The sequence below is a fragment of the Lagopus leucura genome, unplaced genomic scaffold (genome assembly GCF_019238085.1).
Source record: "Lagopus leucura isolate 7727_CA_CO unplaced genomic scaffold, USGS_WTPT01 Super-Scaffold_100050, whole genome shotgun sequence".
Taxonomy (NCBI): Eukaryota; Metazoa; Chordata; class Aves; order Galliformes; family Phasianidae; genus Lagopus; species Lagopus leucura.
The window spans coordinates 671,212-693,718 of record NW_024962296.1 but is presented as its reverse complement, the minus strand read 5'-3'; the positions used below and the strand labels follow the sequence as shown (position 1 = coordinate 693,718).

Below are 22,507 nucleotides of genomic sequence, written 5' to 3'. Positions count from 1 at the left end.
GCCCTTCTCACCATAACCACAAGGACGTCGGCCAGGCACAGCAAAACTGATAGCAACTGCACTGGGGAAGGGACCTCAGCGAGCCACTGCAGCAACCTCCCCACCACTGGGGAGCCAACACGCAGCCCACAGCACAGCACACAGCACAGCACACAGCACAAGCAATGGCACAACCTGCAGCACAGCCCACCGCACAGCTCATGGCACAATCTACAGCACAACCGATGGCACAACCCACAGCGACTTCCCCATCACAGCCTGTAGCACAGCCTACGGCACAGCCCATGGCAAAGCCCACAGCACAGCCCAGAGCACAACCCAGGGCACAGCCCATGGCACAGCCCGTGGCACAACCCACGGCACAACCCAGGGCACAGCCCACAGCACAGCCCGTGGCACTGCTTCTGCTCAGAGCCAGGCATGTCCCGAGGAGGTGCCAGGCACTCTGCCACTCACTGCCCTCTCCCTGAGCACCGCTGCTGCCTGCCCCTCGGTGAGCTCCCCTCCAGGCACCACCTGCTCATCAATCCTTGGCTCTCATCAGAGGGCAAACTTATAAACACACGCCGCTGCCAGGTTTAATGGAAGCAGATAAAGAGCTGCGATCGTTCGATGTTTTCCAATGATAGCGGTGATGCCTGGGGCCAGCAATAACATTACCATGAAATAAATCTGCAGTGATATAATTAGCAGGGATGCTGTTACGGCGCAGGTTTTAGGGATGTTCAGCACAGAGGCAGCAAAGCGGAGGTGCCATTGCAGAGGTTCTGGGTTTGAGGAGAGGATGGGGAGAGAAGAAGAGCCTCACACAGCAGGGCTGGGGCCCGCTCTGCTCGCTGCTGGGGGCTGCTGTGGCAGTAACACATTCGCAAACTGCTCGCAGCCTCTGCTCTGCTGTGCACTGCGTGGCTGCCTGAGCGAGGAGGGGAAGTGGGTGTTTGTATTCCATACACACTCCAGGCCATCAATATCTCAGATTTACCCATTCCAGCCACTTGCAGGAACCCACTTCAGCACATACCAGTCGGGAACAGGGGCTGCTTCCAGCCCAGGGCCCTGTGCACCTCCCAGGCACGTGTAGGGCTCCTGTATGGCACAGCTGAAAAGGTAACCCCTGCTCTGCTACCTGCAGTGGCACTGAGCAAACAGCCTGGTGTTGATGCTGCCCTGCACCAATGGGCCAGGGCAATGGTTTTGTGTAGGGGACATAACAAAGAGCAGCACAGCATCGTGGAAGAAGAGGGAATGGCTTCAAGTTACACCAGAGGAGGTTCCGGATGCATCTTAGAGAAAATTTCTTCTCCAAAAGAGCGGTGGGGCATTGGCACAGCTGAGTCAGCGTCCGTGGGGGGGTTCCAGAACCGCGGGGATGCGGCACTGACGGATGTGGGCAGCGGGCAGGTGGGGGGATGAAGAGATCGGCCGGCAGCCGAGCTCCTCCAGCAGCAGCTCACATCAAGGCTCTGCCATCTGCTGGTGCGCTGCGGGCAGAGCAGCCCCAGCGCGGCCGCTGCTGGGCTTCGGCGGGGGGGAGCGGGACTTCCGCGCGGGGAAAGGTCCGGGCGGGCGTATGGAGCGGGCGATGACCGCAACCAACGGCTGGCGGACCCCTGGAGGCTCCCCTCAGCTCTTCTGAGGGGCGGCGCTTTTAAGGCAGCGGCAGGAAGGGCTGCGGGGGTCCCCGGGAGGCAGGGGGCACCCCGGTGGGGGACGTGTGGGTCTGCCCCGCGCCCGGGCCCACGGCGTGGGCACTGCGTTGGGAGCTGCCGGCAGGCAGCAGCTCCTCTGCGCAGAGCGCATCAGGGCTGCGGCACCGAGCATGCATTAAATTGATACCATCTCTTTAATGTTATCTCTGGCTCTTTATCACAATCGCATGTGCAATTTACATTCTTGTCGCCTTTTTTTTTTTTTTTTTTTTTTTTTTTTTTATTAAGATATGCTAGATGCCTATCAGAGATATTTCCACAATTGTTGCAGCATCACTCAAACATTTAATGGCCATCAGCTGCTCTGGGGCAGGGCGGGGTGTCGAAGTGCCGCAGCTCCATGCAGGGGGGATGGTGCCTTCCAGCCCCAAGCCGCAGGCAGAGCCCGAGCAGGAGGGGGGGCACGGCTGCCCACGCTGTGGCAATTGCACTTGGCCTCCTGCCACAGCCCTGGGTGTCAGAGAGCTGACAGACATCATGACAGACCTTGTGAGCGCAGGGCTCTGCTGGTGGCAGCCCTGGGGCAGTGCAGCCCGGGGTACAGCAGTGACTCCCACCGCCAAATTGCCATGGAAATGAATTTCCTCACCCCAAAACTAACCAGGGAAATTCGAATAAATCCCCTTTTTGGTGACACGGCATCTTTTATTTTCCTATCATCATGACCATTTCTTCCTAACTGTGTCCAAAATTTGTTTTGCAAAGAACTGGATGATAATTTCCTTCCCTAGCACCAATTCCCTCACTGACACACATCACTCCCCATTTATTTCCTCCCTCCCTCCCTTCCACCTTTCTTTCTATCCACCAGGCAGTAAGCTTCACCCCTCGCCTTTTATCCTTCCAGTCATGCCTGCAGTGTGGAAGGATGCTGGAGGGTAAGGATGGTCCCTGGGCAGGCAGGAAGCTGTGAGCCCCAGGTGCACTGCAGGGCATTGCAGGGCACAGTGCTGGGGGCACAGCTGGGTGCTGCAGTGCTCAAGGTGGAGGCTTCCTACCCACTTGGCAGGGTAAGGAGCTAGAGGGATGCAGTTTGCTAGAAGGGGGAGGCAAGAATCCTAAGGGATTGCTCTGGGTCTGGGTCAGACAGCTGTTGCTGGGATGCCCACCCACCTACTATCCTGGCTTTGCCTTCTCTTTTGCTTCGGGCACTGGGAGAGCACTACAAAGCCCCAGATAGGTCTGACCTGCAGCCATGTGAGCTTTAGAAAGTAAATCACAGAATGCCTTAGGTTGGAAAGGACCTTAAAGGCCATCCAGTTCCAAGCCCTGCAGTGGGCAGGTTGCCCCCTACCAGACCAGGCTGTGCAGAGCCTGGCCTTGGGCACCTCTGGGGATGCTCATACCCAAAACAGAAGTGAGTGACAGCCATAATCTGCCACGAACCAGAGGGGAAGGAGTTGGGTTGCTCCCAGCAGGACTGGGGCTCACGGGGCCAACGTGGAGTTCTGCAGTGCTGAGCAGCACAGCCATGGGAGCCGGGCTCCTGCTGGGTGCTCACGGGAGAAGAAAGGGAAACGCTCGACATAATCTGCATGAAAGTGTAGGAAGCCCTAAATCGCATTAGAGCTATTAAGAAAGCTGGTTCCATCGCTCAGCAAACTGGCCCAATACAGTCTTGATGGACTCGTTATGAGCATCTGATTGCCCCTGATTAGATTAGACAATAAACTACCATCCTGGTGCGTGGGTGCTGCTCGCTCCCCTCTGCAATCTGTAAATTACAATTCCAGACCTGGGAGATTGGATTCAAATTGGATTACTGGAGCAGGTCCAGCCCAACACACACACACACACACAGAAGAAACAAACAAACAGACCGGACGGTCAGCCCGGAATTGGTGATCAGGGAATTAAGGATAGAACGGGAACAAAAGCTACCAGCCAGCAATTAGCGAAGAAGAGGGAAGAGAGATGGATTTGGCACTATTAATTAACAAGGCAAAGAGATTATACCTTTAAATGGTTTGCACTTCAGCACAAGCGAGGTGGATGCCACCTGCGGTCCCTCCTGCACGGATGCCAAAGGATGCAGTGCAGGAGGAAGGCAGGCTCACGTGCACTGCTTTGTGGCCAGCACGGTGTGAATGTGTGTGCTGTGCACATCCCTCACAGCATCAGGCGGCGCTGGGGTTGAGCTGTAGGGCAGTGGGACGGCACAGGGCCTCCTGCAGCCCAGGAGACATAAAGCTCGAGCCGTGGTGGCTATGAGGTGTCACCTCCTGCAGGATGCTGGCATCTTTTGTCCCTCGGCAGAGCTGCTTGCTGCCGGCCGAGAAATGCTTCGTCCTGTGCCAATTTTTGCAGCTCTTCAAACAAGTGAAACCTTTCATTGTCCCTGTCAGGGAGCAGAAGAGCTGATAAGGGCTCTGTTAGCCACATACCTGCAAGGCAAATCTCCGGGCTAGCGAGAATTGTTAAAGGGATAAAGCTGTCCAATGAAATCCCCTCTGCACTCTTGATATATGCGTGTGCCAGCGGGAGATGGAGCCTGGACCTGGTCCCAGCAAGGCACCGTGCAGCCAGGGCTGACAGCACTGCCTGTTGCTGCCCAGCACTGTGCTCCGCAGCTGCACACCCGGCTTCCCCCTGCCTCCATCACAGGAGCTGGAAGCGTGGCCAAATGCTGACTACCCCCTCACTGCAGAAGGAAGAAGCAAGGAAAAAGTGCCAGCAAGTGGGAAAACCCAAGGCCTGAGGGTGGTAGGTGGAAATTGGAGAGAAAACTGAGAGATTTGCTTAAGGCAGTAAGAAAATCCCGGCCCTACATCTGCGGATCCGAGCCCCAGCTTCTAGCTCTTCCTCCACAGCATCCCAGGCAAGGGGGTGGGAATGCCACAACCCCCAAAGGGCCGCTCATTCAGACCCCCTGACTACAAGAAGCCCATTCCTGCAACGTGCTTTCAAAATACAGAAGATCCCCAGATGCACTGAAATTCCACAATAAGAGAATAAACATGAACCACAACTGACTGCGGGTAACCGCTGTTGTTTTCTCCATTGCAATGGATTTGTCCAGGCTGTGCACGTGCAACAGGCATTGCATATATGCACGCACATAACAAATGCTCCAAGACATAGAACGCTGCTCTGCTCATCCTCCACCCCACAGGTGCCTTCCTTCCTCCAAGTCAGTGCTGCAGGGGACAGAGGAGGTCTGTGTGCCTGCAGACATCGTGCTGCATGCTGCCACAGCTGAGCTCCACGGGAAATAAAACACGCTTCACCTGCAGCCAAAAGATTTGGCCAGTGATGAAAACCATGTGCAACCTGCAAGCCCCACACTCCCAGGACCTAGCACAGCAGATGTGACTGCACAGAGACACGGGGTCACAAGGAACCAGGGCTGGAGCAGCCAGAGCCCCCTGCCCCCCGTGTGCCATGCAGCACAGCACTGGGGTGCTTTGGGGATGGAGAGGGCTCTGGTGGAGGCAGGCGAAGAGCAGCAGCAGCAGCTGTTAGACAGGTCAGGGTGTGTAAATAGCTTGCTTCAGGGCATAACCCACTCAGTAAACTGTGGGATGTGCTGTTCTCAGGAGGCAAAGCAAATTGTCTGTGTTTAAATTTGTGAAGGATGAAGCAGTCATCCAAAACAGCCTTCTCAAGAACTGTATAAAAAAGTAGAAACAAGCTTAAAACATAGCCTGGGATCTAAAATATCCCTCTCCTGGCCGCCTCCTCCACCAAACTCAGACTGCCTCCTCCTCTGCCTGCAGAGCCATGGGGGGGGACTGGCCTGAGGCACAGCTCTGTGCATCACCCACTGACACTGCCTGCAGCCTGGAGGAGCTGGGGCACTGTGAGCGAGGGCTCCTCCTGGCAACTGCTCCCCTTATCAACCTTCACTGCGGAGAAGCTTTCGTGGCAATAGAAGGACTGTCTGAGGCACTGAGCAGAAATAACATCAGCACGTCCTCAGCCTGCACGGGGGCTTTGCAAAGCAGAGGAGACAAAGACAGGATGTGATGGCATGAGAAGCTGGGGAACCAGGGAGCCCTGGGAAGGCTACATCGAGGGAAGGAAACCAGAGGGATGGGAGGAGATGCTCTGTGTTGGGGGCCTGGAGGTGGCACGCAGTCCCACGTGCTCCCCAGATGGTGACTCAGCCCTGGCTTCGCCAGGACAGCAGGCACTGTGGCTCTGAGAGACATCCCAGTCTGCAGGAGTTGCTGAAAGCAGGATGTGAAACACCAGCAAGACAAAAATGAAGGTGGTCAGCCTCTAAAAGAGCTCAAAGCAGCTCTAGCCTGCAGGTACAAGTCTTTCAGGCACATGTGAAAGAAAGATTGCCTCTAGATACACGTAGAGATGAAGGAACAGATAGAAAACTTAAGTCAGAGAAGGGTGGCAAAAGAACTTGGCAACCCAATAGCCTCTTGAATCCCACCTCACATGTGCTGAGCCAGGAGCCAACCAGCTGTGACTTCCAGCATGACCAAACACCACTGATGCAGAGACACGGACACCCCAGCAGTAACATGGCAATCCACCACCTTTCCTTTCTGTAGGGTAAAAGGTCTGTTTTCTCAGCTCTAATGAGGGCAAGCTCATCAGTGCAGCCAGGGGGAGCCCCTCAGCTGGTACCCAGTCGTGCAGAAAGGATGCAGGAGGACACTGGAGGAAGAGGACAGCCGTGCTGGTGCTGGTCACTGCCCCACAGAGGCTCCTCCGAGGGCATGGGGTGAAAGCCCCCTGCAATCAGCTGTAGCTGCAGTTCTCTACTGCCAGCTGGAACACGAGGAATTCATAGGTGTTCATAGGAATCCTTCTGTCCCATGGTAAAACTGACAACAGCTGTGATGGAACAAAAAGGGAAGGACAGCGTCCAAATAACCATCTCCTTGCAGATGACTTATTTTGGGAGGCAATTACCCTCTGTGCCCCACACCCCTGGCTCCAGCACTCCTCTGAAATGCCTGTGGGGAACCAGAGCATCCCATGAGCACTGGCACTGTGCTGCAGCACGGCCCCACGGCCACCAGCCATCACCGACATCAGCGGCCTTCTGCTTCATTTCTGCTTCTAGAAAGGCAACACTCGGGGTAAGTAACCATGTATTATTAATCAACGCTCTGCACACTGTTGAACTTTCATAATGACATGTTAATATTTTCACTGAGAAACAGAGGAAAATGGGCTCTGATGGCCGGACTGAATCACTACCTCATCAGAATGCCAGTCCTGTGCTGAGCATCCATCGTGCGTGCCTACAGGCTAGCAAGCACCTTCCTACAAAGCCTCATCAAAGCACAGGAAATATTCCTCCTCTCGCCTGCAGAAGACAAGACAGGGAGGCATCTTTTCAGAGGCCATGAGTGACACGGCAATTCATGCTTCTAGGAGAGGCTCTGTTTCTTCCTCCTCACCTGTCCTCCCTGACACACGGAGTCCCACCTGACTCATGTGCTGAAAAATACATCTCAAGAAGTCATCATTGCTCTCATGAGTCATGAGAGAAGGGGAGGAAATGACTCCATGATAGATGAATCAACTTAGAGGAGAGCTGAGGCAGAAGAAAACACAGCGGGAAGCTGTGGGATCCCCTCTGCTTTGGAGGAGCTTAGCACGACGTGGAGGATATTCGAAAGGTCCAACATCTCAGCCCACCAACTTTTCCATTTCCAGATGTCAGCACCACCAACCCAAGGCACCAAACACCCACGTGCCTGCGGCATGCAAGGCATTGCTCCATCCAGCAGCAGTCCTCCAAAGGAGCCTTGTGAAAGCACTAACTCAGGTCAGTGGATCGCTTCTTCCATCACTAAAGCAGCACCAAGTGCTGGCTCTTGGGTCTGGGCGCTGTGAGAACCGCTCCTGTGCCAGGCCCAGCACCATGTGAGCCTTTAGCAATGCACCAACCACCCCTGCCCAAAAACTCCAAGGCAAAGGGAGGCACAACAGCAGCAGGCTGCCAGGTGTGCTGCTGTCCAACCGGCCCTTCTGACAGGGTGCACACCTCTGGGATGTTGAGTAGAGCATGAAATGTGCTCAAGCACGCCCACAAACTGCACGAACACAGGGATGCAGCATGCCCTATGCATGCCCTACACCTCCCAGACTCAGAAGCCAAACATGTAACAACCTTCTTCTCCCCAGCCCGTGTCCACCACCCGCGTCAGCCCTGCAGACAGCCCCACGCCATCCCATCCCTGACACACAGCCCTGTGATCTCTGCCCGCTGCTGCCTCACCACCAGCAGATTGCCTCGCTGCACTACAGATAAACTCATTTCACAAGGAGAGCTGCAAAATGGGATGGTAGATTCGGAAACGTACGCAGGGAACCCACGAGGGCAGCTCATACATGTAGTCCATCACAGGATTCAAAAGCCAGGCATCAGCACATAGACATTCTGGTTCATGCGCTTCTAAACAGGAAAAAAACCCTACTTGTCTGTAACTCATGAGCTGTGTAGGGACACTGGAAGCACCTTTGCTCCCACCCACCGCACACCTATCACTGAATTTGCTGCCAAGCTTCGGCTGTCCCTCGTACTCCTATGGCAGCACCTCCAGCTGTTAATGGCACGCTGGGAGGAGACACGAATCCACAAGATACCTATAGCAGATCCTCATGGGATAATTCCTCACGTGACAGCCAGACATATTCCAAAAAACACTGATGTGAATAAGTGCCAATTGGCAGACGCGGCTCCCAGAAAAAGCCACACAACCATAGGAATTACTTTAAAGCCAAAACCGTAGTGCTACAACAGCATAAATCATCTTCTTCAAAACTGAGTGTCAGCCAGGGCTGGCACACATCACCTTACCTTTAATGCACGGACTTTCTTGGCCAGCAGGCTTTCAATGTCCCCTGCAACCTTCTCCACTAATTTTCTGGGCACGTTCTCCTTGACTTCAAACAGGTTTCTATTCTCATTGTAGATCTAAGAAGGGAAATAAGAGAAAGACAGTCAATATTGCAGAGATATACTGCAGCATTCGCACAGAAAAGCTGGAGCTACAACACAGAGGAAAGTTAGCCACATGGACCAGGTGACAATACAGGCTTAGGAAAAGAGAATGGAAGTCTTTGCAAGCAAAATGCTGCGTGTGGCCTGCTGCCCATCCCACTGGCTTCATAGTTGCCTTTCTTCTTATGTGAAGGCTACGAGCATCCTGCTTAGCCAAAGGCTGAGCTGCCCCTACACTGTCTGCACCCCCACCTCCACCCGTGCTCATCCTCATCTCAGCGAACCCCCAAAGAGCACAAGCAGCCCTCAAGTCCCTTCCCCAGGGTCACTCGCCAGATTCTGCAAACGCGAGAACAGCGGTACCAAGTCTGCTGGAGTTCAAGAAGCATTTGGACACAGCTCTCAGAAATAGGCTTACCCTGAAGGCCAGATGCAGATACCCAGATGTGAATGCCTTCATTCAAAGCCTGCAGCTGTGACCCACAGCTCTTCCACACCAACCCCCTCAGCTGCAGAGAGCCGAATCTGCCCTGAGGAAGTGCTGTGGGCACCAGCACTGTCCCAGCAAGATGGGACCAGTCCCAGCACGAGGCTTCTGAAACACCAGACCCTCCTCGGATCACTCCCAGACCTGGTGGCAGCATCCTGGCTGGTTCTCTGGGCTATGTCAGGGGTGAGGTGTGCAACGGTGGTGGGATGCAGTGCTTCATAGGCACAGCGTGCAGCTCAAGAACAGGATGGAAACATTGCAGAAGGCACTGTTCCAATACAGTGTGAAATCATGCGATGGGCTGGAGCAGGTCGCACCCCTGTTCACTAAAAGGTAACTGGCAACAAATTCAGGGCCTCAGCAAAGAAGCTTCCTTGTGACCCTTCTGTTTAAGCAAAGCAGTTCTGGGGGCTGGAGCCATAGGAGAGGGCTCTGATCAGAGCGAAGGGTTGCTTTCCCTGCCTTGCCTTGCAGAGCTGCAGGGTTCAGCTGCTCCCTGCAAGTGTTGCTGCAGCCCCAGTTCTGCAGAGCTCCTCCTCCCTCCTCCACCACCACAGCTGTGGTGGGCAGCTCCAAGCACTGCTGCCTGCAAGGGCTGCACCAAAGTGCTTGGATCCCCATCCCACCCAAGCTCAGCACTAACTCAGCACCTCCTGCCTCGCCTCTCACTGCAGGCACTCTCTTGCGTGGGAGCAGTTATTCCCAAGGAGATGCCCCAGTAAGAGGCTGAGTTGCAGAGGCACCTGCAGCTGAGCAGGAGTTCAGAGCTGAGCGGGTTCAGAGAGCTGAGCTGGGGGCTGCGTCCTGTGTCCTGCCACAGGAGGTCCCTCATCAGAGAAAAGTGTCAGCACGCAGAAGGTTAAAGAGGAAAAACTCAGCACAAAGCAATATTCTCTCATATTCTCTTTTCCCTTTAGTAAGCAGCATAACAAAATAATGTGTTTGGAAGGCACGCTACCTCCAGCTGAGCAGCAGCAATTAGGAAAGCAAAGAGGAGCAATCTTCAAGGAGAGCGCTCCGGGTAAGGAGGGCATCTAACATCAGCACTTCCCTACTATGAAACAGAACATTGGCCACCAATGGCTCCAGACAGAAGCAGTGCCCATCCACAGGGGGGGGCACAGAGTGAGAAAGCACAGGCGTCCACCCATGCCTGCAGTGCCTGCAGCTGAGCAGGGCCTCGGTGCCAGTGAGAGCACTGCAGGCCCTGAAGCTCCCTCAGCTGTAGCACAGGGACTTCATTTTGTCATTCTCACGGAAATTCTCCCCTAACCTGGTGCTTGGAGATGACCTCCGGGCTGTGAAACTGCTGCTCCAGACTACATGCAGGCTCAGGGACCCAAAGCAAACACTAAACCACAGCCAGGATGCCCCACGTTCATCCCAAATGCTGCACAGCCACAGGAAGAAGCAGCTGAGGCGATCTACAGCAGCAGAACGCAAAGGAGCCTTGCTAAAATGCAGAGCCTGTAGCACAACGCATTATCAATACACATTTGTAGTAGCAACTGTATCATTGAAGAAACAGATCTGATACTGTGTCAGAACAATCATTCTCTAAGCCCACCCATGTGCCTTGCTGCTGATGCATGACAGACAGTGCTCATCTCCACCATCAGCTCCCTCTGTGCCCATATGTCCTGTGAGCTGCTGGGGCTTGGAGCACTCACAGCTTCACAACCCCTCTTCCCCTCCCCCCCCTCCCCGTGCTCCCAGCACCAGGACACCACCACACCACACAGTCTGAGGACAAGCAGAGCATGAGCAGAAATTCTCATCTTCCAGAAATGTTTTTCCCTTGTAAGAATCCAGTGCACCTGGCTTGGACAGCTGCAGTCCGTACCCCAGCGCTTAAAGATGGTGCAAAGTGAAGCAAAGCACTGCAGGCAGCAGAGCAGTAGGACGCACTAAGACAAGGCTGTGCCACGCTCTGCCCTACAACAGCCATGCACCAATCAATTCTTTCACACCAGGTGCTACTACAGCACACAGAACAATATTTCAGCCTCCTGCAGCCAGCCCCGTGCCAATCAGCTCTGCTCACTGACCCAGATATGGGACCTGACTGCTGCGACAAAGGCTGCAGCAGGAGGCCCTGCCTGACCTGTGGGCTGTGCTTGGCGGTGCTGTGGGACTGCTGGGCCCCCTGGCAGCTCTCTGACCCCCAATCCAGCCTGTTCCTTGCGGCTCAGGACAGCACGGGGCTCTGCAGCAGGCTCACCCCGGGTGTGCAGAACCAGGGAGCAGCCTAAGCGATGGGCAGGGACAGTCCTGTGAGAGCTCTGCGAGATGGTCCGTGCTGTGCAAGAGGTGGGGAAGCTGAGTGTAAAACCCCACAGAACCCATAGAAGCTGCTGGAGGAAAGGGATTGCAGGGCTGCAGGCAGAGTGGGCACAGAACGGTCCCATCTCACCCCCCAGCCCCACTGCACCTCCTGTTGGCCCATCCCATCACCCGGTGCCCATGTTACAGCAGCAGGATGCTGGGCACAGTGCGGCAACAGGCTCAGCCAAAGGGCAGTCAGAGCAGGCCGTGCTGGCACTGCAGGATGAGGGCTGCTGCCTGCAGCTGAGCGAGGGCTCTGCAGAACCAGCACTGAGCCAAGAGCTGCGCGCCTGGCCACGGCCTGGGCCTCATCCTCAGTGAGAGCCACCGCCTCCTCCCCCCACAGAATTTCTTGAGAGGGAAGGCAGGAAGCAAACAGCTTGACATTTGCCAACCCCATCTCCCCCTCCTTGTGCAGTGCCATTCCCTGCTGCGTTCTTTCCTTCCCCCTTCACAGCAAAAGGCAGCCCTGCACAGCAGGCGCAGGGCAGGGAAATGGGCAGCCAAGGCTCTGCTTAGGGACGGCCAGCTGTAATTGAAGCAAAGAAACAGCAGAGCTGCAGCCCTCATCCCGCACTGCAGGGGACGCCGGGTTCCCCACCCTCCTAGGGACAACAGTGGTACACACATCTCCCCATCTCCCAGCCGTGCCCTGCACTGCCCACAGGACTTCTGCTCTCCACCCAGGATCTGAAGCAATCCAGTCTGCTACAAATAATTCAGCAGCTAGACAGCAATAAAGAGCTGAGCACGGTCAGCTTGGCTTATGTAAAACCTCTCCTGGCCCAGAAAGCTGCTTTCAGCCTTCAGCATCCCAAACCCTTATATGGAGAACTCGGAGCACCAGAGCTGCCCAGGCACCTGCAAAGGCTGAGCCTCTCACTGGGGGATGTGGGTCACAGCTCTGAGCTTGGGCTGCTCCCTGCAGAGGAAGGGCTGTTGAAAACAAACCACCACATCACTGAAAAAGTCCAAGCTTCAGCAGGATGTGGACTCTGCCTGGGCTGTTCCTGCAGCAGCTTGAGCCCCTGCGCCTGCACAGGCAGGTATCCACATCAGAGACCACATGACAGCTACAAATATGCACAAGTGCAGCAAGATGAACCACAACAAACAAGTCAAAGTGAAAAATAATCTGATCTTTGACTCTGGCTGCTCTCTGGGTTATCCAACACAGAAATCCAGATGCTTCAGAAGTCAATGCAAAGTATTTTTAAAACGTGCATTAAGAGCTTTCCTCCAGGATATATGCAGAAGAGTTTAACCGGTTGCATTAAACTCTGTCTATTCAGAACAGCTGCAATTCTTTAGATCAGCAAATTGTGCCTAGCATAGCCCAGGAGGGATGCTCTTGTGGATGAAGATGTGCTGTACTGCTGTGTTTCATCTTTATACTGTCCCTACCAGAGGTACGCTCTCTGCACTGTGCGCTGTGCCCCACTTACCCCACCAACACTCTGATATAACAAAATGATGTCGCACCAAAGCAAGGAACAGTTCAGCTCAAAGGGCGCATTGATCAAACAGTGCAAACCCTTCCAAAAATCCACACTTGATTTATATTCATCCAGCTCATATCAGTTTCCTGCTGGTTTACCTATAAGCAAGGATTCAAATCAATTTCCAAACAGGTCATCCCAGCCTTTAGGAACTGGCTGCAAGTAAATGATCATCCGGGCTTCTGTCCCCAAACAGCTTCATCTCCCATGCCAGAAAGCTGCAGCTTCTTGCAGGAAGGGCTGTGCAGCCCTCGAGCTCTCAGCTGTATTTTGCAGCCTTTCCTTCTAACTCAACAAGAACCAGGGTCACATTTACCCTGTACCACCTTCTGCTCTGCCTGATGGCCACCACAGGCAATCGCAGCACTGAGCTGCAGCGACGTGAATTCGGGATAACTGCACTGACATGGAATTAAACTAAATCTCCTATTAGAGCCACTGCGATCGGAATCTAGGCCAGTACACATCAGCAATATCAACAGTTACCCACAGTTTTCTGCAGAGTAATGATCTATTAAAGAAAGGAAAAAAAAAAAAAAGGTACTTTTAAAAATAGCAACTTGGCAATTCTCTTTATTTACCTTTTGATGTGGGTTTTGGGGCTCTCTCTCTGATCTTCAGGGATTCGTGTTTACAAGCTTTTCTCCCTAATCTCCGGCACCAGAAGCATTTCTGCAAATCCCCAGACACTTGGGAGTAGGGCTGGAAGAACCCCACGTGCCTGAGTCCCCCCAGGCTCCCTGCCCTGCCTGTGCCCCCCCGCAGCCCTGCTCTCTGCAGCAGCGCAGCCTCACCGGGTTTTGTCTTATCCCCAAGGAACGCAGAGAACAGACCAGCAGATAGCTTTCCTCCACGCATCCCCAGGTTTATCCTTCCTCTTGCGGGTAGAAGAGGAGAAAATGAGAGTTGAACCAACCCTTCCCAAAAATCAGCGCTTTTACCAGAAAGGCTCACAGCATCCCTAACACAGCTGGCACAGCACTGCCGACACGTTCTCCTGACCTGCTCTTAAGGACACCCGGTGATGGAGGTTCCACTGCTCACAGAACACTCCCCGAGGCCTCGCATCCGACTTGGAAACGCTGTGCAATGCCCCATTTGAAAATCCCTTGCTGCAGTTTAAAACAATGTTCCTGGTGGAGAGATCCAGCGTTAATGAAGAACAGGCACTTCTGCCTCATGCTGCTGTGCCCCATTACATATACAAAGATTTATGTGCTGCTTTAGTTGCTACTCTCGTAGGTTACAAAATCCAATTTCATTTGTTCTTCCCCCATAAGGTAATGTTTTCATTCTTGGGTTCAAACAACAACTAAGGTAAGGAGCAGCGGGCAGGGAGGTGATTGTCCCCCTCTGCTCTGCCCTGGTGAGGCCCCACCTGCAGTGCTGCGTTCTAGCCTGGGGCCCCCAGCACAAGAGAGATGTGGGGCTGTTGGAACAGGACCAGAGGAGGCCACGAAGATGCTCAGCATGCTGGAGCACCTCTCCTATGGAGACAGGCTGAGGGAGATGGGGGTGTGCAGCATGGAGAAGAGAAGGCTCCAGGGAGACCTCACTGTGACCTTCCAGCACTTGAGGGGAACTTATAAACAGGAGGGAGAGTGACATTTTATGCTGTCTGATAGTAGAAGGACAAGGGGGAATGGCTTTAAACTACAAGAGTGCAGATTAGGTGACTGTTATGTTGTGAGGAAATTCTTCACTCAGAAGGCAGTGAGGTGCTGGCAGTTCTGCCCAGAGCTGTGGGTGCCATCCCTGGAGGTTCCCCAGACCACGGAGGGGCCCTGGGCAGCCCAAGCTGGGGGGAGGCAGCCCATGGCAGGGGTGGGGCTGGGGGGTTCTTTCCAACCAACCCACTACATGACTCTACAATTCAGACCTACTCTGTGCAGGAACGCTCCACATCCAAGCCGAGCCCCACACACGGGGCAGCACTGGACAGCCTGCTGTTCCAGTAGAAAGTTAATCATGGACAGGCATTAATCCCTCCTGACAGCATGTTGCCAATTTCTGATTTCATCCCCATTTGCTCACAGCTTACCATCAGGGGAGCAGGCATCTTGCAGCATGGCTGGCCCAACACGTGCTCCCCTTGGTGATGCTGTATGCCAGCCCCAGCTCCCCAGCATCCAGGGCTGCACTGCTGGACAGAGGGCACAGGGAGCAGGGCTGTGCCCAGCCAGCAGCTCCTCACCAGGGCAGCACAACGCAGGGGAAATGAGAGCCCAACACTGCCATCCTCTACCGGAGGGACAGTGCCAGAAGAGCAAAGTGGCATTTGCAAATCAGAAGCTTTTCCCTTCCCCATTCCCTGCTCCTTTGCCCAGAATGTTAATTAGCGTTGCTCGAAACAGCAGCAGCGAAAGCTGAAAGCCTGACTGCTTTAAAGGAAAAACCTGGCTGTGAGTTTTTTTCAGGCGACATTTACACTAAAATGGGAGATGGCTGTGCAGCAGGTGCTTGTAATGCCACCTTGTAGCTTCCCTCCTAAAGCTAAGGAGCGAGTTCTAAAAAAAAAAAAACAAAACTGCATCTCCAGGGCTGCATGGTTCTGCCTCCTGCTGCACACAGAGATGTCAAGTTCTGCTTCCAGTGCAGCACTGGAGCAGCTGCCTGCCTGCTGCCCACATCACAGGGAGCACAGCAGGCACAGAGCCGGACGGTGCACTGATGGCCATGGTTGTAAGTAATAGTGCTGGCTTTTCTCTTGCATCAGAAATAAAACCCAGATGATTACATAAACCACATCCACCTCTGCATGTTCAGATGATCGATACAATCTCAAAGCATCACCAAATCCCAACCACAGCGATTGCAGGAGGAAATGAGCTTCAGGATTCACTTCCCCACTGGGTGCCACCCGGCTCTCTGCCACAGCTCCCCAGCAGGGCAGCCTGGAGCCGCAGCACCGTGCCCAGACATTACAGTGATGGGCTCTGTCTGTGAGCACCCAGACAGACAGGTGCTGTGCCATCAGCTTCAGCGAGCTGAAACACCAACCATGAAGCACCTCACCTTGTCTGGAGAGCAGAAGGTTCTGCCCTCCTTCTGCCCCTCTCTTCCAAACCCACCAGCAGGCTGGGGAATCTCACAAGTAGGTTTGCTATTGTGCAAAGCATGCTCAGTAGGATGCAACTGACTCTTATTGCCAAGAATTAAGTGCTCTCAAAAGAGATGTCCATTTCTGATGCCTTCTTTTTTTTCTTGTTAATGAATTAGACCAAGCTAACACCAAGCAGCTCCCAGATGAGACCGACTGTCAAGCAGGTAATGATTCTATCAACAGATTTCTTCCATTTTTCTTCTGTATTCAACGTGGAACAAAGAAAAATTAAACCCAAGCAGCCAGAAATGCCTTTTCCTTCTTGAAAAAGCACAGAGCAATCTCTCCAGGAGATTCCCTCCCCAGCTCTATTAGTTATTACTGCCTCTGCATGGCTTCTAGTTTTGTGTGGCATTGGAAGAGAAAAAGGAAAAAATGCCCAAGTTCACACAACTCCTTTATTTCAACCTCAAGCTGCTTCTTGAGGTTTTCAAATAACGTGACCAGCAAACCTTTACAGCATTGGTTGTATTAACTTGAAGGGCAAGACACAACACAGAGAAGCAATGCTGCACACCCAGTGCAGTAGACAAACTAGGGAGCTCGCCTACAGCGCTCACCATCGCCTTGATCATACAATCACAGAATGGCCTGGGTTGCAAAGGAGCACAGTGCTCATCCAGTCCCAACCCCTGCTGTGTGCAGGTCACCAACCAGCAGACCAGGCTGCCCAGAGCCACATCCAGCCTGGCCTTGAATGCCTGCAGGGATGGGGCATCCACAGCCTCCTTGGGCAACCTGTTCTGCCCCTCTCTTCCAAACCCGCCAGCAGGGCAGGGATCCTCACCAGTAGGTACTTTTGTGCAAGGCATGCTATGTTCCGTGTTATCCCAGCTCCTCTTTTAAAGAAGGCAACGCTTCCATTTTGCTCCACTCCTCTCACCTCCCATTGCTGCTTGTAGCCATGGGCCATGCCCAAGCCAGCCACAGATGCTGCTTTCCTGACATTGCAGGAATCATGTGCTTTGTATCTTGGCTTGCTCCAAGGCTCCCTCATCCGCAGCCAGCAAACAGCAAGCTCTATGGCTCCCACCATCCCCAAATGCCCTTTCAATCCTCCTCACCCAAAGGCTCTCTTCTGGGCTCTCCAGCAGAGCTTCAGTCAAGCACCCTGAGGTTCTGCAGTACCAGGCAGGAGGACAAGGCAGGGGAAGCAGGGCGATGAGCTCAGGAGTGCAGCACAGGCTGCAGGGCTGGGCAGCTGCTGGGGCTGAGCAAAGCAGATGGTCAAGGAGCTACGATTTGCAGGTAATCTAATAGTCAAGGAGTCATATCAGCAAGCCATAAACCAGGGGCCTGCAGGGGGCTGACACAATTCCTTCATTCCTGCTGGAGTCATCGGACAGCACAAAGCAAGGGCACAGAGCACCGAGCTCCCTTTGGAGCAGGCTGCGGGGCACAGCTCTGCCATAAGCCTGCTCCATCCAAATAAACAACCCCATAAAAACTGCCAGCTGGAAATAAAGCGCATCAAACCAAGCGCATTCCACCAGTTCCAACCCCTCACAAGGGCAGGGTGGGCTTCTGTCACTGCACTGGGTACCAGCAGCGGAGGAGGAGATGGGAGAAAAGCAGGGCAAGAAGCAGAGAACGCATTTCTCCAAGCAGTGGAATGGCAGCCCTCACTCACTGCAGCTGCCAACAACAAAAATCCCTGTTCAGATATTTTTTTTTATTAACTGTCATAAAATGATGTAATGCATATAGTGTAATTATGCTTAAGTGCTTTCCATGTTAAATGTCATTTCAGTTATCACTTTTTAAATGCAATTTTTATTGAGTGCACAATAATAATTTAGCAAGTAAACAGGCAAGTTACAAGAAAAGAGTGGAAGTGCAGGGGGAGGTGGGAGAGCCTCCAGCGTGACAATGAAATGCACTGGGGTACATGGAGCTGTTACTTCTGAAAGCTTGGAAAGAATTATAAAAAAAAGTCATAAATTACAAGGTTGCAAAATGCAATAAATTACAGCCTCTACAAAAGGCAGATAATGGAAACGAGAAAGGATAGTGGGAAGTGGGAGGAATCTACATAATTTGTCACCACTGACCCCAGACATCTGCACAGCCCGCACAGCAAAGAGCACTGAAATATTTGGGTATTTCAGAGGCCTCGCAAGCATCAGCTCCTGGGGCAGCATGGGATCAGCTTTAAGGACAGTCCTGTCCAGTGATAAACTCAGGAGCCTTCCCAGAGGCAGACGTGTTCCCTGAGCCAGGTGTTGTACCTCTGGTGAACCAGAGCTTTGTGCAGGGGAGCGACAGACCCAGCCTTGCCAAGCTGAAGCCAGGGCAATGGGAACAGGGTACCAGCAAGTGCTGCCACCCAAACAGAGGTACAGAAGCACAGGGAAGTGTTTTCCATTACTCCTTCCCCTTTCCCTTCCACGCTGCTCCCCATGCAGAAGAGGATTTGATGGACACCAGTGTGAACACAAGGCAGCACCACACCATTGATATGGACAAGGGCGCATCGGGCAAAGCACTGTCAGCAGGTCGAGCTGATCAGCACTGGTGAAGTCACATCAGGAGTGCTGGGCCCAGTCCTGGTCTCCACATTGCCAGGGAGACATGGACAGAGCAGAGGAGCCCAGGGAAGGGCCATTAAGGGGGTGAAGGCACTGGAGCATCACTCCTGGGAGGAGAGGCTGAGGGAGCCAGGGCTGCTCAGCAGGGAGAAGGGGAGGCTGGGGCTCCACGTCCATAAAGGGGGCAAAGAGGACAGAGCCAAGCTCAGCACTGCTCAGGGACAGGAGGAGGCAATGAGCACAGCAGGCTCCATCTGAGCATCAGCAAACACTTGAGGGCTGTGCAGGGACCTGGTGCTGGCACAGGTTGCCCTCAGAGGCTGTGTCCTCCAGGAGCAGCTGACAATGCCAGGCAATGGGAGTTGATACAGTTGTGGTTCAGAGTTTTGGAAACAAAACCACTGACAGAAAAGGAGGAGCCACCAGAGTGAAACCAGAAAACAAGATGACTGCAGCCAAGTTCTGGGAGTACAGATGAACAGGATCTTAATCTCTGGAAAATTAAGTCAGAAGAAAATGGAATAGGCACAGCTTTTGGCTGACATAGAGCAGCCTCCTTTCAGCAGCATGCATGCCAGGTTTGCCCGATTAAAACTTTTCAGGATGGAGAAATATGGATGAGAAGGGCAGGGTGCATAGGACTGAGGTGGGAGTGAACAGGAGGTGGCATGCAGTCACTGTGGGAGCATCTGTAGCACTAACATCAGCAAAGAGCCCCAGCAGTGGGAGTGAAAGGAATCCACAGGTGGCTCTCTCGCTGCCCAGGGACTGTGTTTTGGATGCAGGTGATCTCGAGGTCCCTTCCAACCCCTGCAATTCTGCTCGCACTGCAGCCCAGAGCTCCCCACACCCCTGGCCCTGCTGCAAGGGCCCCTGAGCTCATCATTGCTGTGAGGCCAAGTGGAACAGAGTCAGCGCATGTCACTGAGATGCCTGGAGACAATGCCAGCTCTCCTGCAGACAGCCCCTATGTTGACACTGCTGGCCACCAGGTCAGGGTACTCCTCTGCTCCCTGTCCCCACTGCCTGTTCTTTCTCCTCCTGCTCTGCACCTCCATGGCACAAGGACCCCTCTCTGTGCAAGGCCAGGAGGCTCTGAGCCTGCTGCAAAGATCTGCTCTGTAGTAAACCACATGATCCATAACTCTAAGTCTGGCCCTTACCTTATGCCCCTAACCACAGCTCCTCCACAGCGTCATGCCAATTTGAAAATGAGGCCATTTTGGGTTTTCTTGTACATCTGGCACTAGAAATTCCTACCAGCCGTCACTCAGAGCTGTTGAATTCCTCTGCTCGTTTCCTTCCTGCCTGTGCTCAGCTCTCCCCGAAACACAAAGAAGATAGAATTCTTCCAGAGCTCCTGATTTTGGGAGGCACTGAGTGATGGCCTCAAGGCAACCAGAACCAAGGGCACAGAGCAAGAAGATGAGTTAGAGTCAAAGCAAACAACAGATGTGCCTCCAACAGCCCCTCCAGGACAGGCAGCTCCCAGCTGAGGCTGTCACCCCCCACATCTCAGAAATGAGTACAGGTTAGGGCTGTTGAGCCCCGCCATCAGAGTGAGCAGGAATCGGTCATGTGCCATTCGAGCCCTTGAAATAATCCTATCTAATCAAACAGACCCAGAGAAAGCAGCATCTTACGGGCCATAAAACACCAGAGGCTTATTCCCCTCATAAATACTGAGCTGACACCACAATGCAACAGCCCCTGGGGCTCTTCCTTCCTCCTCTCCCATCCTTCCACATGAATGCTCAGCTGCCGACAGCTCCTGATGACTGGGGCTCTGGACACACTCCCTGGGTGCCTAATCAGGGCTGCACTAACAGCAGGTCTGCATGGCAGGTCTGTGCAGCTGCCCTGCATTTGTGGGGTTCAGCTCTGTCAACCGGCGGAAACCTGGCTCTGCTTGAAACTGCCATGGTTTGACTTCTCATCCCATCCCCATGGCCACAGATGCGCTCTGTCCTCTTCTTTGGCCCTTTTTTTTTCCCCCCTCAGGATGAGGCCCTGCAACAACGCAGCCTAGCAGCAGCTCCTGCCACTTGAGGCAGCTGGAAATGCAAACCTTCACTCCAATAGCTGTCCAGCTGGGAACACTCACTTCCATACTACTTCAGTCCCTTAAGTCAGGTTGATGGAATGGAGTAAGGGATGAGGCCAAGACACCCTGTGTAGCTCAGACCTTGCTCCCTGTACAAGTGGTTTTGCCATCTCCAAGTCCTCAGGAGCTGCCTAGCACTCCCAGGCATTCTCATGCAGAAAGCTCTCAGGGCTAAATGAACATCCATGAGCCTCCTGGTGCTGCAGTGCCCACTGTTCCCAGTGCCACCAAATTCAGAGGCTGCAGGAGCCTCCTGCAGTATCTCTCCCTGAATGGGGTGAGAAGGTGGGAACTGCAAAGCCAGGGGGAAAAACAATGCAATGCATAATCTGTATATTTCACCATTTGGAAGAAGGGATTTTTCAAATCATTTAATAGTTTTAATCCTTTATCGGCTGCTCATCTGAGAGGATTTTGCTGCATGTACAAGATTTGGTATGAACTCATTTGCAGTAATAACTTTTGTTTCCAAAGTTTATTTCTTGCCTGGGCACCAAACGGTGTGAGCAGGCTGCTGCTTGGCAGAGCTGGTCAGCCCTGATGGAAACTCTCTGTGCTCAGCTTTGACCTCCTCTCAACCCCTATCTCCTGCAGACAAGCAGCACAGCTTCCAGCAGCCCCAGTAGCTCCCCTACACTCCAGCCATAAAGCATCCTGGACGTTGCACACTCACATCCTGTCCTGCTGAGACCCAGCAGGTCTGCAGTGGGAGGCTGCAATATTTGGTTGCATCTGCAAGAGATGCACAGACGTATCTGCAAGGGATGTAGTAGACACATGGGCTGCCCTGCCAGACGCACCCCCTAAGGCTCTCTGGCTCATGCAACAAATGCTGTCCCCTTGCCCACAGCACGAACCCTGCACAGGGAAAGGAGGATTAACACATACACACAAAAAAAAGTCTTTTAGCCACCCAAGGCAGGGGCTCATCTGCATGGCCACATTGCATCAGATGCGCTGCAATGAGCTGAGCTTAACAGAACAGCATCAAACCAAAGCCTCAGAAGGTGGGATACTTCCATGGGAACCCCCAAGGGCTCCTGTGGGAGCTGCACCTGGCTGCCTTGCCTCCCTCAAAGGAAACTCAAAGGTGGCAGTGTGGAAGTGCCCAAGCAGGTCTGCCTTTCCCTAAAGCAGCAGCTGTTCCATACAGCAGCAGGAACAGGCCTGGTGAGCAGCTGAGATGCAGGGCTCCAGCAGCAAGGCAGCACCAGCATGTACCAGTGGCTGTAAATCTGCTCTCCCAAAGATGAACGACCACAACTAAAGTGTCCTCCCCGGTCCATGAAATCTGCTGTGAAAGGAGCTGCCCAGTAACAACCATTCCTCTATAGCCCAGTGCCCGAGAGGAAACCACACTGCTGAAATCACCAATTTCCAGCTATCTCGAGGGAGGAAACGGGATAAATAATAAATACCAGAGCGAATTTACACCATTTGAAGGCTTTTTTAATTGACAAGTGGCCAGAAGATATTACGGAGCGATGTGCTCTGCGCACACAAAGTTCTCAGGCTCAAATGCAATCCGTGGGACATAAGAGTGCTTCTCTGAGATGGATGAAAGGCACAGCCAGAGCCTGCTTCAGGGCACAAAACAAGTTCTTTTTGTTTGGTTTGGGTTTTTTTTCTGTCTCAAAACGTTTTAGCACTGGAGCACCTCAGCCATACTGAGGCTCAAGGGGTGGAGGAGCTGCAGCACAACCAGGGACACCGGCACGTGGCTGCAGAGAGGAAGCCTTAACCCAAAGCACAGCAGTGCTGGTGCCTGGATTTACACTGAGTGAGCCTGTCCCTTGACCAGGACACTGCTGAGGTAGTCCCAGCTGCTGTCAG

General features: G+C 53.4%; 1 protein-coding gene across 4 annotated transcripts in view; it reads right to left on the bottom strand.

Moving 5' to 3' along the window:
* CACNA2D2 (calcium voltage-gated channel auxiliary subunit alpha2delta 2) overlaps nt 1-22,507 on the bottom strand; it is a 129,674-nt gene that overhangs the window by 59,083 nt on the left and 48,084 nt on the right. For all 4 annotated transcript variants that reach the window (XM_042885423.1, XM_042885425.1, XM_042885426.1 and 1 more), the window contains exon 3: nt 8,482-8,598. In XM_042885423.1, coding sequence (XP_042741357.1) covers nt 8,482-8,598 — 117 coding nt within the window. The remainder of the gene's footprint in view (nt 1-8,481; nt 8,599-22,507) is intronic.